At 42.8% G+C, this 14,748-nt stretch overlaps 1 protein-coding gene across 2 annotated transcripts in view; it reads left to right on the forward strand.

Moving 5' to 3' along the window:
• Positions 1 to 332: 332 nt before the first annotated feature.
• chchd6a (coiled-coil-helix-coiled-coil-helix domain containing 6a) overlaps positions 333 to 14,748 on the forward strand; it is a 70,577-nt gene continuing 56,161 nt past the window's right edge. The window contains exons 1-4 of one of the 2 annotated variants that reach the window (XM_035645851.2): positions 333 to 544; positions 3,314 to 3,407; positions 4,487 to 4,607; positions 5,336 to 5,474. In XM_035645851.2, coding sequence (XP_035501744.1) covers positions 461 to 544; positions 3,314 to 3,407; positions 4,487 to 4,607; positions 5,336 to 5,474 — 438 coding nt within the window. In that variant the 5' untranslated portion in view covers positions 333 to 460. The remainder of the gene's footprint in view (positions 545 to 3,313; positions 3,408 to 4,486; positions 4,608 to 5,335; positions 5,475 to 14,748) is intronic. The other variant, XM_035645852.2, reaches the window with a different exon arrangement.

The following is a 14,748-nucleotide window of genomic DNA, read 5'->3' on the forward strand; positions in this document are numbered from 1 at the left end:
GGAAAATTATATGGCTCATAATGCTAAAGTAGAATTAGATTTTTTAGTTCAGTTTATTTTAATATAGTCCTCTGTAGGCTTCCATAGGTTAGGTCCATTCATTCTAAGAAGCTTAAGGCTCAAATGCATGACACAAGGGTTGCCAGGTTGGGCCGTAAATAGGTAAATAACAATGAGCCAAACGTTTTTATTTTATTTGAACACACGTGTATAGCAAATGCACATAATTATTTTCATGAATATTTCAAATCATCTGCCTTATCGTAGCAATACACGAGGTCTGTGTTTTACACATCTCCACGAGAGGGGTGGATGGGATAAGAAGAATCTGGCAACCCAGATCCCATCTGTCACCAAATTCTGTCATTGGGGCAGGACGCGAACATCTTTTCCATGTTAGTGACATTATTCTGTGCAAGGTCACAGTAGAATAAAAAGCTGTCGCTCAACGCCGGGAAGCATGGGCTCGGGGGAGAGTACGACCCGGAGAGTGTCTTTCGGTGTCGACGATGAGGACAGAGTCAGGATCCTCCGTGGAGTCAAGGTAATGCTAATTTAGCTAGCGCTCGATTAGCCATGCTAACCTTTATTTTTATATACAAGTCTATGGTAACACGGCTAGCGCTAACTAGCTTCTAGCGTCTAGCAAACGAAGTCCCGTTTATTCCCGAGTCAAACCGATGTCAAGTCTACAACATGTACGGCGGCTGCCGGAGGAGGAGGGGGATGTAAAGGGAGATGTAAAGGGAAATGTAAAGGGAAATGCAGGGACAGGTTGATGTACGAGCCCAGGCTATTTAAACTTGCCCCTGTATCCTCTCGCCAGACTTCAGTCGCAATAAGCCGCAGTCAGAAGTGTTTATCTTGCTCATCTGCAAATGAATATTTCTGACAGATGAACGTCGTTCTTTAGAAATACTTAAGGTCTTTTATTAAATTCGGCATATTTATTGTACACATAACACAAATGAATATACTAGAAAATTCCACATTTTTCAACAAGTCATCCGCTACTGTGTGGCGTTTGCTAACAGAATCGTTCAACTAGCTTAACCAGCAACTCAGGTGAACCAAATGGTAACCTTCCTAAGTGGTCACACGGAAAATGTCATGTTCACATTAGATGTATTGTTGAGTCAAAGATAGATCTCCAATTTTGACTTAGGGGCCATCATTATTTGTTGTAGCTATGATATTTTGTGTCCATATGCACGGTGGCTTTAAATTGGCTAAATTTCAGATGGAGTTTGGCGTGCCGCTTTTTCGCATCCTCCTGCTACTGATGCCTTCCAGTGCTATTATAATTGTCGGACATTTTTGACCAACCAATGAAATGGAAATGCAACTGTGTGTGTGTGTGTGTGTGTAACGAAACATATCAATCCGAATCAGAATCATAACAGAAATGCTTGGAAATGGAAATTGGGTGTCGTTAATGTTGTTCCAGTCAAGAACAGATTTATATATGGATCCAAAATTATAATATATGTAAAATATAAATAAGAAGAATGTGAAAAAAATAAGAATAATATGAGCAGTCTGTGCAATAAATAATGTATAATCCAGTACATACAACTGTTTTTCTACACAATATTGACACGTTACAAAAGAACAAGAGTAGATACATTGTAATAGATTCTGGTCCAAGTTTATACCGTTTGAATATAGTTAATAGATGAGGAAACTTAAAAAAAAACCTTGTTTCTTCCACAACCCTTGCTTGTAGGTTTGCTAATAATTCTGCCTTGTTTGCACTGAGGCATTAATCATATTAAAACGGAATTTGATTGATAACTCGGCTGCCTGCTAGGGCTGCCTGCAACTAATCATTATTGTCATTATGAATTAACCAACAGATTTGCTTTGGTTTATCGTTTAATTGTTTTGTCTATAACATGACAGGAAGTTGTGAAAATGCCCCGTCATAATTTTCTACAGTTTTTATGTTATCAACAGGCCAAAATTCAGTTCATCATCAAGTGTGACAAGGAAAAGCATCAAACCCTCATATTTTAGATTCTGGAAACAACATGCAAATATTTGACATTTGCTTAAGAAAATGAATAAACCCAACTGTTTTGGTCAGTACAATAGTTGCAGACGAATTATCTATCTTTTGCCAAAGCCGCTGATAGTTGCAGCTGTAGATACCACAGCGCAGTTGTGTGATGACATGTCTGTCAAGGATTCTGCTTCATTTGCTTTAGCATAACAACAAAACCACAGAAGAATACTTACACTTAGACTTTTTAGTTTTTGTTGCTGTTTCCTTCCCTCTGCAGCCGGCCTTTCTCAACAAGGTCAGAGACCCCCACTGACACCCCCAGAAAATTCAGATTCTCTCAGTTTGTGTTTCATGATGGAGGTTTATTTTAAGTGATGAAGAGCAACAACTTTCAGTGGAAAATTAAAAAAATATTTTTTATTTGTAGGAAAGTACGTAGTTCTTGAGCTTTGCAGTCTATCAAGTGTGGTGACAAGTGGAGCACTCGCCTGACCACATCCAGCATCAGTTTATTTATCAGCTCTGTGTTTTCTTTAATCTCGAATGATTTCACAGCAAATGTAGGAATGCTACTCTCTCGTCTGACTGCACCCAAAGCGTTCCTACTTTCTGAGGACTTGCTGGATCTAATTGACAAATTTCCGGGAGGATGTGAAGGCACCTTCTGACCTCGCTGTACTCACACAAATGCAAATTTGTCAAGTGTAACGACCACTGGAATACAAACAATAAAGCAAGCAAGTTAAGTGTTTCTAGTTGTGGTACTTCCACGCATCGCAGCGACTGTGAACTTGTTTGTAAAATTGTCTGTAAACAGCGAGAAAACAAAGAGCTGTACAGATAATGATATTTGGCCGCCCTGCGTGAACATTCAAATGTTGTGAGTCATAGAAACAGTGAGTCAGTGGCTGCTGCTGCGCTCTCCTGTGGTTTTTGGTGTAGCTAAGTTTAACCATTTCCCTGGACACAAGCACACACACACATGCACACACATGCACACACATGCACACACATGCACACACACACAGTGCAGCTGCAGTGATCCAGTGTTTTTTTGGCATACTTGGCCGGTTCATGTGTTTTTCCTCAAGCCAAATGATTAAAAAGATGAAATTAAATAAAAATGACACCACATAATGTGTATGATATGCTTTATAGTTTAGTAAACTGTTATTAAGTTTGTAGAAACTTTCTGCAGGGCCTCCCATCCTTGTTTCTGCGATGAAAACAAAGCAAGGAACGGAAAACTTTCATTTCTGCTCACCTCTTTTTTCTTTTTTTTTATTCGCTCTGTCTCTGTCTGTCTAGCTGTCAGAAGACGTTCTTCAGCGGATGAGGGGAGTGGCCAACATTGCTCCAGAACGGACACAATCAACAACTTCAAGTGCGCAGAAAGACACAGGTACCAATCGCCTCACGGCCAGCAGCGTGCACAGCATCTGGCTGCATTGCGTTCAGGCTCCTTCACAACTGTTGGGATATCGTGCTCTGTCATTGGCGCTGGTGCACGTGTGTGTCCATCTGCTTGTGTGGTCCTGGTCAGTCGACTCGTCCTGAAGTGCCAAAAAAAACCCCCAAACTGCATTTCATACTGGGGGCATGAAGGTTGAAAGACGAGAGCAATCCTAATCAATACTAAAACAATCAACAATAATAATGATAATCAGCAAACATTGAACAGTCAAAGGGGCAGTAAGCGATATTAATCCCATACACTTTTTGTAAAATCCAGCAAAAATGTTCGCACGGTCCGCTAACTGTCGGTTCTGTGTGTGTGTGTGTGTGTGTGTTTGCTGAAAAAGAATCAGATTTTTCTATACTACTCTGCTCTTGCTCTGTAAATTGAAAACAAATAAATGGTGCGGAGCTACGGGTTCAAGCCCCGACCAGTGTGGTCAGAAAAACAACAACAACGAATCTTTCTCCAAAATCGCTCCTTAAGCCCCTTTAATTGATAACATGTAGTACTTGCAGTATTTGTCTGAATATAAGGTTACTTATAAATATAAGACCTATATAGGGATAGATGTCAATTCCATTAAAGTAAAATGTAAATGTCTCATTTATCTTTTTGACCTTCAACCATTTAATCTCACACTCTTCTATCAGCCTCTTCTCTCTGGTGGTTAACGTTCATCACTGTCTTTGAGTTCCTCATTATGACACTCTGTGACACACGGAATTATTGGCAGCTGTCACAGAGATAATCTAGTCGCTGGTCATCTCTGCAGACAAAGACACTTTTCCCTTTTTTTCACAGAACAAGAAATAATTGTCCACATGACAGCAACACTTCACTCAAAAGAGTATCTGATGTTGTCATTGGGGCCTTAGGCCTCATCCTTGGATATAAATAGACCCGACATTTTAATAATGTAATTTCAAGGAGGCAAACATCAAGAAATCAGGTACCAGTTGTGTAATAACAGCTTGTCTTCTGTTCGAGTTTTGTCCTCTGATATCCCCTCTGTCTCTGTCCAGGTGCCCCTCGCAGTGCAAACCCAAGCTCTGGTCCTCAGCAGAGCTCACAGCCGCGGGCCCAGCCCGGCAGCTGGTCCAGCACGAGCACACCCGACTCGAACGCGAAGGAAGAGCAGAGGAGGTGGGTTAAAGAAAATGTGGATTTATCCTACAGTCTGATTGAATGACGAGCATTGACTCATGCCTGTTAAACCCGTATGCACTTTGTATTCATGTGTTTCCTAGAATTCAGTTTGCTCATTGTGGCTCACAGTGTCCCGTTCTAAATCATTGTGACACCTCTGCTTGGTACCTGAAGTTAGAACTGCGCATCACTTTTCTTTAAGTGCTCAGGCAAGAACATTAAAAACAAGGGCTGGATGCCTTAGAGCAGGGGTGTCAAACTCATTTTAGTTCATGGGCCAGATACAGCCCAATTTGATCTCAAGTGGGCCGGACCAGTAAAACCATTTACTGGTCTGGCCCACTTGATAACAACACCTAACAACAGAACACCTACAAATGTTTCCATTTCTTTTAGTGTAAAGTACAAGTACATTCTGAAAATGTTCACAATTAATGAACCATCCATTTACAAGATGATGAACAGCCTGAGATGTCCTAAGAAAAATAAAAAAATCAACGTTAAATTTCACTGGATGAAACTTGCATAGATCTTGATAATTCCTGTGGAGATCCAGATCATCCTCTGTGCTCATTTAAGATACTCCATGACTTTGAGTGAAAATTGGTGTATGCTGCCCCCTTGTGGATACACATGCCCAAAGCATTTGACTGTAATATGAAGATTTTGAAAAGCAGGAACAAGCCACGATTGCAACCGTAAGTATTTTTTTTGTGTGTTTTCAGGTTCGAACAAAAGCAGACTAAAGAGGACCCGGCCAAGGGGGCACAAAGAGAGAGGGAGGTGGCAATGAAGGAGAGGACTAAAGCCCTGAGCCGGGAAAGACAACACACTCGTCAGGAAGCGGAAAAGGCCCAACAACTGGTGCGTGTGTGTGTGTGTGTATATATATATATATATATATACATAATAATAATAATACATAATAATAATAATAATAATAATAAAATATATATATATATATATATATATATATATATATATATATATATATATTTTTTTTTATTATTATTATTATTATTCTTTCTTAAGATGAACGCTTCCTCGTCTCTGTCCTGTTGAATATCCGTTTGACGTCAGTACAAGTTTTTGGTAAACGTTTGGTAAACGGTTGACTTAGGTCAGAGGTTTTTACTGCCATATTTATATGAAATTAAAGATTTTTCAGGGAATGTTTTGCTGCATTCTCTTTTACAGCTTAACATTAACACAGTCACATTTGTATGTGAAGCCTGGCCAGCGAAACTTAACTTCTAATTAGTGATGGGAATTTTTCTCTGAGCAGCCATTCTAACATTTTAGTTCACTTAAGCTAGTGGGCATCAAACACACTAGCCAGTCACAATCAACATGCAAATATTGAAGGCATAAGTATATATAGTGAGAGTGCCTAACTGTCAGTTGTCACTTAGGATAAGGTCTGGTGCTTTTTAAAATAGTTGAACTGATCTCAGTCACATTTCTGAACATGAAGCTGCACATCTCAATTTCTATCTCAACTAGTCTCGACACTAATGAGTGTGAGAGTAAAAATCCAAACACAATGGCCATGCAAGACTGCGTCACATCATCTTCATGTTATGCAGCCTATTTTACATTCTACATTTGTGCCAGATAAAATAGATCAAATAGTTCAAATCTAAACATTATAAAAAATGCTTCTATGGTACTCAAAATTAACTTTCAAAAGTAAACTTTTTTTTTTGCCTTGCAGTTTCACCCTTTGCCAGTTGGGTGTGCTGCAACCACCTCAGCGCCCTTATACCTGTCCCTGTAGCTCACATTCCCTTATTACCACACACACTCATGGTCTCTATTTGGCATCACCTAATGAGGCTCTGACAACAAACTGTACTCATTCAATTGTTTTTGTCTTTTTCATGAATATGCCGATCTTGAAATGGAAACATGGCCGACCTTAATTGTTCCATCCATTTCCTGTCACCTCTTTCTTAGAAATGAACATAGTGTCTCTTTAGAGTCCCTGACAGCACTAGAATGAGTGGGACACCACTGAGCTATAGCGTATGCCACTTTTTTAAAAGGACAGTCCTCGGAGGCAAGAGATGAATAGTCTGTTTTCTTCGCCAATGCTGTGATGGCATTTTTTCTTTGTGGTCTGTGTTTCTGTGTTGGACGTAGACGTGTGTGGTAGTGGCCTTCATGGCAGTGTACTGTAAATAACGGGATGAATCTTTTGCCCTCGGCCATCATTCATAGCCATTATGCTCTCTCACATCTGTTTGCACTGCAATGTCCACTAGTGACCTATTGGCTGAGCTGTAGTCTGTACAGTAGTCTGTGTGTAATGATGAAGTCACTGAAGACTTGAGAGTTGACATGCGGTGAGTTTAAAGATAAAGCCGACGTGTAAAAGCACATACATTTGAGGGGACTAGTGTGTGTATCGGGTCAGTTCCTGATTCAGCCTGCTGCAGCTCTCTGGTCGCACGCCAGGGCATTTCGCACAGACACAAATTGGGTCTGCAGGATTTTATTTGTAAATTGCATGGCGATGCTCCTTCTGCCTCCTCCTCTTCTTCCTCCTCCGTAACATCGCTTCTTTTTCTGTCTCCCTCCTCTCTTTGCCGTTTCCTCTCTGCCTCTTTTCCTCGCTCGCCTCCAACTCCTCAATCTCCATCTCTCTCCGTTTTTCTCTCTTTTTTTTGTATCCTGGCCCATCACTCTCTTCCTCCTGCCCTGGAGACAGTATTATCAGAGCAGTGCAAGCAGTAAATTGCACCCCGAGAGTTTCCTGGAGCTAGAGATAGGACTTGTGGTGTTGGAGGTGTAGTCAGGACGAGAAGGGGAAAGGTTGTTTTACTCGCCAGCCGGTGCCCATTTCATGTGCCCCCCCCCCCCCCCCTCCCCTTCCTGCCCCCCACTGCTTCCCCCCTCGTCGAGACACGCTGTAACACCTGTCTTATCTCCACTCCAGCACACTCCCACTCCTATTAGAAAGAGGGAGGTGGGAGCGTCGTGAGCAGAATGGCCAGTCGAGCAGGACCGGATTACCTGATGCCGAGGGCTCCTTGTAATTACTGTTTCTTGTGCTTTGAATACATATATGCGCACGCCACATCAAGCATGGGCAGATTTGCTCACAGTCTTAGCTCGGATGAGATTTTTTTTTTCTTCTCCCTGTTGTGTAATCAGAGAGTGTGATCGCTCATCATCTACTTTGAGGAGCCCCCTTGTCCCATGGGACCGCTGCACCAGTGGAGCAAGCTAAAGGGCAGTTTTTGTTCCTGGTTACACTTTATTACACGTGTGTTTCCATGTCATGCCTGGTTAATGTCTAGTTATAAGAAAAATGACCATAAGATGAAGAGGGATTGTGTGGCTCTGAGTCATGATTCCTCAAATTAGTTTAAATGTAAACAGTCACTGTAACGGTAAAGTTGAAATCAGCCTTACCTTTTTCAATATTCAGAGGTTTCATTCGCATTTGATTTCATCGTTACCCAACCTCTTATTAATTGTCCTAAAGAGGCAATATTTAAAAGGAAAAAGTCATTGATGCAGCTGAACCTGAGATGGTGCGATCCTTACTTTAAGTCATCATTACACGGCATATATAATTCCTTTATTTTTTTTATATATACAGTACACCTGGGGGACTCTGCAGAGCTGTGTGATAGTTGGATGTATACGTTAATCACTACAAGCAACTTAATTCACATCGTACATAGTAATATATGCTAATGTTTCAATATTAACATTGTTCGTTGCACCTTTAAAAGGACACCATGAATAAGAGTCTGATTAAACAGGTGGAACTGGTGAGGACATTGACTACGACATGTATCTTTTATTGTTTAAACATACATATCATAGAAAGGGTTTATTATCACTTACACTGTAAATTGCTACTTACGGGAATAACACATTATAAACACCTACAGTGCAGGTGTAATGTAGTTAAATGTATTCCCAATAATTCTAATGCATTTTCATTGCACTGCCCTCAAATTAGAGTACCTGGCAGCGTGGCTGGTTGTAAGTTGCCAAAGTTCGCGGGATGCCATGGTCAGAACCAGGGGACATTTTGCGGATGGCCCAGCATGTTAATTTCACACCCCTGTGAGGGAAAAGTTTGAAGAGATGACAGTGATGCAGTAAAGCTAGGAGGAAAAAATAGAAGGGCGAGAAAGACTGAACGTATGAGAGGATGAGAAATAAGAGGTGGCAGCTGATTAAGCATCTACCAAGTAATTGGGAGCAAGAAGGATGCAATGACGAGAAAGAAGTGACTGAACATTTTTGTGAAGTGTTAGGGCGAGGAATCGAAGCGGCGCCGGGGATGAATGGGAGCGCAAAGAAACGATGACACGCGTTTCCTGCGGAACTGAGCCGAAGAGGAGGGGATGAATGAAAAGTTGAAAAAGAAGTCTCCCCGCGTGATTTGACAATTTCCTGGAGGACACGGGGAGGTTGATGGGAAGAGCGACGACGTCGAGAAGGAGCGGAGGAGGAGTGATTATTTGTAATGTTGCCTCGGAAAGGATGAATAGGAGAAAAAAGGAGGGAGGTGTGATTAAAAAGAAAGATGCCCAAGATGACTTTAGCACAGTTAGAAGAAGTTAGCCAAGAAAGACGAGGGTGAAGGGGATGATAGAAAACATAGATTCTAAAAGGAGGAAGAAAAGGTAGAATGTATAGGAAGATGAATGAGAGAAGGAGTGATAAGCGTTTTTACCAATACCTTTGATTGAGGACAAAGGGATGAGAGTTGGAGGGAGAAACCAATGATGTTTGATGGAGGAGTAACCACTTTCCATGAATGAATTTGTTTTTACACATTTACAGTAAGGCAAACTTGTCGAAAATAGCGGAGGAAGGTCGCGACGACGACGAATGTACCGTGACGTTCACAACTATTTGCATTGATTGGCGACGATGAGACGGACGATGGCCTGCAGAGTTCTTACAAAGCAGGGCAGGAGGAGAGAGTTGCGGTCTGCAAATGTGCTTGCCGATGACTTTGTGAAGAATCATCGTGGTGCGATGAGGAGAGTTGGAGCCCAGTGTGCGCGGAACAAAGGTGCGAGCGGACGGAGCTACAGGTGAGTGACTAAGTGCTTTCCTGTCCTGTGCGCGTGGGCTCAGCACTGAGTCACAAGTCCGGCAGAGCATCTGCCGTTTAGTCGCCCCCTTTTGTCGCGTTCGCCCTCACTCCCTCACTCATCTCATCCTGCCTTTTGTCCTCCTCCCAGTGAACTGCGTGATCCCGCCGTTCCTCCGGCCCCTTTCTTCGTCTGTCAGCCGGGGCCCTCGTCGGCCGCGCCGCGCGTTGTGACTGGTCTTTGTTAAAGGCAAATCTTCCGCAGATTAATTTCAGAGTGAAAGAGGGGGGAACGGGAGAGTGGAAAGAATGGGAGCAAGCCGAACTAAAGGGCTAAAAGGGATTTTCTCTTTTACAATGTTTTAATTGCCTTTTGGCGCCTGTTGAAAGCGGGAAAAAAAGAGGTTATAAGTCATATTAGCATATGGTAAATTCCTCTCTCTCTCTCCTTGCATGTTCTCACAGAACAATTAGGGAGCCCATTTTATTGGCTGCCCTTTAACTTCCTCTGATGGAGCTTCCGCTCATACAAAATGCCATCTGCGCTTTCCTCTGTCTTTGATAATGGCCGTGAAACGCGGGTGAGTCAGTTGCATCTTACGAGGACTTAATGTCTCAGGGACAAACGGTAGTTGGTTAATGTGCTGTATGTTTTTTTTGGATTTTTTTTTACACATCAATGGTAGCTGAAGTTTATGTTGATTAATTAAACACTTAATTATTTAAAAAGGGGCAAGAGAAGGTTTCATGCCCCTAGTGGTTCCAGGTGGTTTATTTATGTGGTTGTAGAGACGCTGCAGTGTAGCATGACGCAGGGACTTTTCCTCCGAACTCCTGAGGAAGTTGTCAACATCACTTTGGAGATAAGTGAGGAGAAGGAAGAAGTATGTATTTTTCCATGAAAACCGTGTCCTGGTGGCCAAGAGAATAACATGGTGAAAGCGAGGCTTATATGATGGGCTCGATTTTCTGACGCCATTACACCGTGCAGTAAGTTTTAACATCATGAAGACAAAAATATTTGTCTTTATCCGCTTTAAACAAACACAAAATTGGACACTTGAAGTATCGCCGGCCAGCTCTTAATTACCAAGCTCCTCTCGTCTAAAAACCTCATAGGTGAAATTAAAAGTGTACTCTGCAAATGGTTTTGTTTACTCATCATGAATAACAGTTTTCAAACCATTTAACAGAAAAGCCTGCAACCAACTGATGGGAGTGTAGCTTGAACGATTTGGGCATTTACCAGTAAGACAGACAAAAGATTGGTCTTACCGATTTTGCATCATGCAAAGTGTTGGACCCATGGTTTTTCTTGAGTATTAGATTTTTTCTTCTTCCTATTTAAATGACAGCTACACCCCAGAGGTTACTCTTTCCTAGGTGAGAATATCCACCTCTGGTTCTGTGTTTTATTGTAAAGGTATATAAAACATCCACAAAATACACATAGCATGTCAATTACAGAGAGCTGAGAGGAGACACACGATTGTATAAAGGGCGGTAGTTCCATATAGTGATATAGTTCAGTGTACATCAGTAAAAGTTGTATGAGGTAGTTACATTTGAAGGTTTTTGTTGAAAACGATGCAATAACCAGTTCCTCCAACTGACACTAGATGGCACCAAAAGGCTATTTCATGCTTCTCGGTCTCACTCTGTATTATTGTGTCTGCCGCTTTGTCTCTGTGCATCATGCACAACACGAGGTGAAATTTCAAGTGTGCAATTCTGTCATTGGCAGACCAGTCACAATTGGTGTCCCACAGGTAATCTACCTTTTTCTCTACCAGTACAATGGCCTGTCATCTCCGCCGTCACTGATGTTGCCGCAAAATCGGTCGTAGAGTGGCACAGTGACAGGGAACATTTCATTTTAACGTTCAAATTACTTTGTTCTTGGCGGAAGTTGTCACACGCCGAGTTGCTGCTGACGTTCCTCGCCTCACCTGCTTTTATCGGGAGCACAAAAATTACAGGAAGTGAGTAGCCTCATGTAAAGTTTTTCAGTCACGTTTAGGTTTCTTTGTTGCCAGTCTTTCTGTTAAAGTTGAAAGTGAAGTACTTTTTTTGTGGTAATATCAGTGTTTCATTCACATTCATGTCTCCACACTTGAAAAGTTTTCCTCCGTGAAACTTCATTATTCTCCTGTGACGCTCAGCCCACTCTATAGTTATTAGTCAAGTTTGCAGCTTCAACATGAACCACGGTGTATAATAATAATAAATGCGAAAGATCCATTCCATCCATGTGAACAAATTAAAAGATCAAATACTCAAATGGAGCCAAGCCTGCTGCATGTCCCGGAGAGAACTTTAGTTTCAGAACATTTTTTGCAGCAGCCTGTGTTAAATCAATAGACTGTATAGAACAAAATGGACGTAGACTCAAGACTCCGGAAAGTGAAGCCAATGCGGAAGTGCCCAAAACCTGTATTCTCTCGAATGACCAGCAGGGGGCGACTCACTGGTTGCAAATAAGAAATCCATGAGAAAATGTCATGATGGGTTGCCACTTGACTAAAGCCCTCAAGTAGGTTCTGAGGTGGTGTCACCTAGTAAATAGAATCTCTGACTTTGAAGAGATACTCCTAGATACTACATTTCCCTCAGACGTCCGTATTGGGTCTGCAATGAGTACATAATGGCTGCAGGTCCTCCGAGAGCGACACACTGTACATTTGCAATTGTCTATTTCTACTCCAGTGCAATTCTAACTAGATGCTTGGTTCAGAGAGCTCCAGCTTCAGGCATCACTGGGGCTGGGGGCCAACTGCCCAAACCGATACAACTTCAGCCCGGGACCACCATGGTCCTTCGCCGCACTAATGTTCGCTTCAGGGGACTCTGCAGGGAAAAAAAGACCTCCACCTCGAAAGAGCCCTCGAGCATAAGTTGACTTGTGATTCTGTGTCTCTCTCCCTCTTTTCTCTGGCCTGGAGGCAGCTAGTTTTCGGAGTACAGCAGGTGGGGAGATCCAAATGAAGAGTAAAATTTTGTGGCACCCTCGATGCAATTAATAGTTCATCTTTTCAACTTTGTCGAATGTACGTCATAATAAAAACCCTGGCACTGAATACTCCAGCTACTACTTTACAACAAAGACAATAGGGCAGACGATTCTGCTACATTTCTTGTGTTCGATTCCCCGGATGGTTCTCTGAGGCGGCAGCATCAGTCCCGACCAGGACGGCGCTGGGATCCCTCTTGTCGGCGTCTGTTTTTCAGGCGGCCCTGCTGCAGTGGGCCAGATGTTGGCTCTGATTGGACAAACATGCCTCTCCTCTTTTATGCCTAAATCCTTGTAATCGGCAAGAGATTCTCTGCTGATGGGGCAACAATGTTGTGTCTCTCTTAAACACTCAGGCAACTCATTCAGACTTTCGCTAAGGGGTGTGAGAGCAACAGCTGTGCTCTCTCTCACGCACACACACACACACACACACACACACACACACACACACACGCCCAGACACATATATGAGTGAAACAGACCGAGGCAGATGGGGACATGCTTCATTATAGAAGTGCGTATGAGCTGTTGAATTGCTTGATGCTTTGTCCTGCGCTCCTCTGACTGCTTATTTAGTCAGACATATGGTAACACGCTGCTATTATGCCGTTAAGATGAGTGAAGAACAGGTTAAATGAGTTGCCTTTGCTCAGCACACAGATGTGGTCTTGAATTTCAACGGATTTGCGTTGTTCGAGCAATTTGAGGAATTGTTACTGAAGGTGAGCGCGCGTGCTTTAATTTGTGTACATCTTACGTGTGCACTGAGAAACACGAGCTGTCTCGTAGAAGTTTGGGTGGAAAAGGTGAGGAGGAAAGGACTGTACCGGGGAAGGAAGTGAGGGTGGGAGAGGGCGAGGTGAAGGGAGGATGTAATGACACAGAGGGGTGAACGGGAACGCGAGGGAGAGGGAATGTTTGGAAATGAGGCTGGTGAAGAGATGGCAGGGGTGGCATTGAAGGAAGGGGGGGGAGGTGAGTGAAGGAACGGGTATACGAGGCAGAGGAGGCTGCGGCACAGATAAGCCTGCGGTCGTATCAGTAATTGTAATCTGCGGGAACTGACATGGTTCTGCATGTAAAGCCATTAGGCTGCTCAAAAGCCTGCTTCCCTGTGCTCCGTCAGATAGCCAGGCAGGACGAGCCACGTAAGCGGGCAGACCAAAGGGAAGCCCAGTTAATCTTGGCACACGGTAAAAAAAACCGAAACAGGCAGACCGAGAAAAAAGAATGGCGCCCTGGAAGCCGATGAATTCTGTCAACATTTATTAGCAACAATGCTGCCGCAAAATCGACACACTTACAGGGAAAAAGTCACACTTTCACATTCGGGATGAGTACGTCATAGCTCACTGAAGCAGTTAAGGGGCCAGTACACTGTGTCATCTTGCTAAATGTAGTCTGTGCGCTGTAATACTTCAATACAGCTTGGAAAGAGGAAAGGTGCCGCAGTGTTCCCCGCTGGACTGGGATATACATTTCTTTATTGCAACAAAAATCTATATTCTCAATACCTTGGTCTGTTCCTTTTGCTCCTTAACTCTCAGTGAGAAAGATCGTGCCCACTGACGGTCCACACCAACACATAAGTGATCTTGAAATTCAGCCACTGCAGCCATAAGCAGAGGAGCAGATTTTCAGCGGGGTTCGATTCCAATTGCACAGTTTAAGGTTCTTGACATGAGTCCCAGCAGCATTTTATTTTTGGGGGGTTGACATCAAAGCTTCATGAGCTGAGCTTAGTCAATATTAAATTGCAGGGGGGGGGGGGGTTGTTCCCCCTCGCTGTGGACATTTTGACATGTCACACTAGAAAAGACACAGGCATAAAGGAAATTAATGATGGCTGGATCCCATTTAGCTGCTTCATTTTAGGCTCCTGATGTTGTTTATGGTGGCTAAGTGTCACACTCTTGTCTCACTGAGCAAGTCAAAGTGACAGCCGTGGAAAAGGCCCGTCGTCATCAAGGTTGGATTTCTACTTTTTAAAAAAAAATTTAAATGCAACAGTCTTATTTTGGCGAGTCACAAAAACGGGTTTTCTGTGCTCGGACTGTCTC

Source organism: Scophthalmus maximus, chromosome 3 (genome assembly GCF_022379125.1).
Source record: "Scophthalmus maximus strain ysfricsl-2021 chromosome 3, ASM2237912v1, whole genome shotgun sequence".
In the NCBI taxonomy this organism is placed as follows: Eukaryota; Metazoa; Chordata; class Actinopteri; order Pleuronectiformes; family Scophthalmidae; genus Scophthalmus; species Scophthalmus maximus.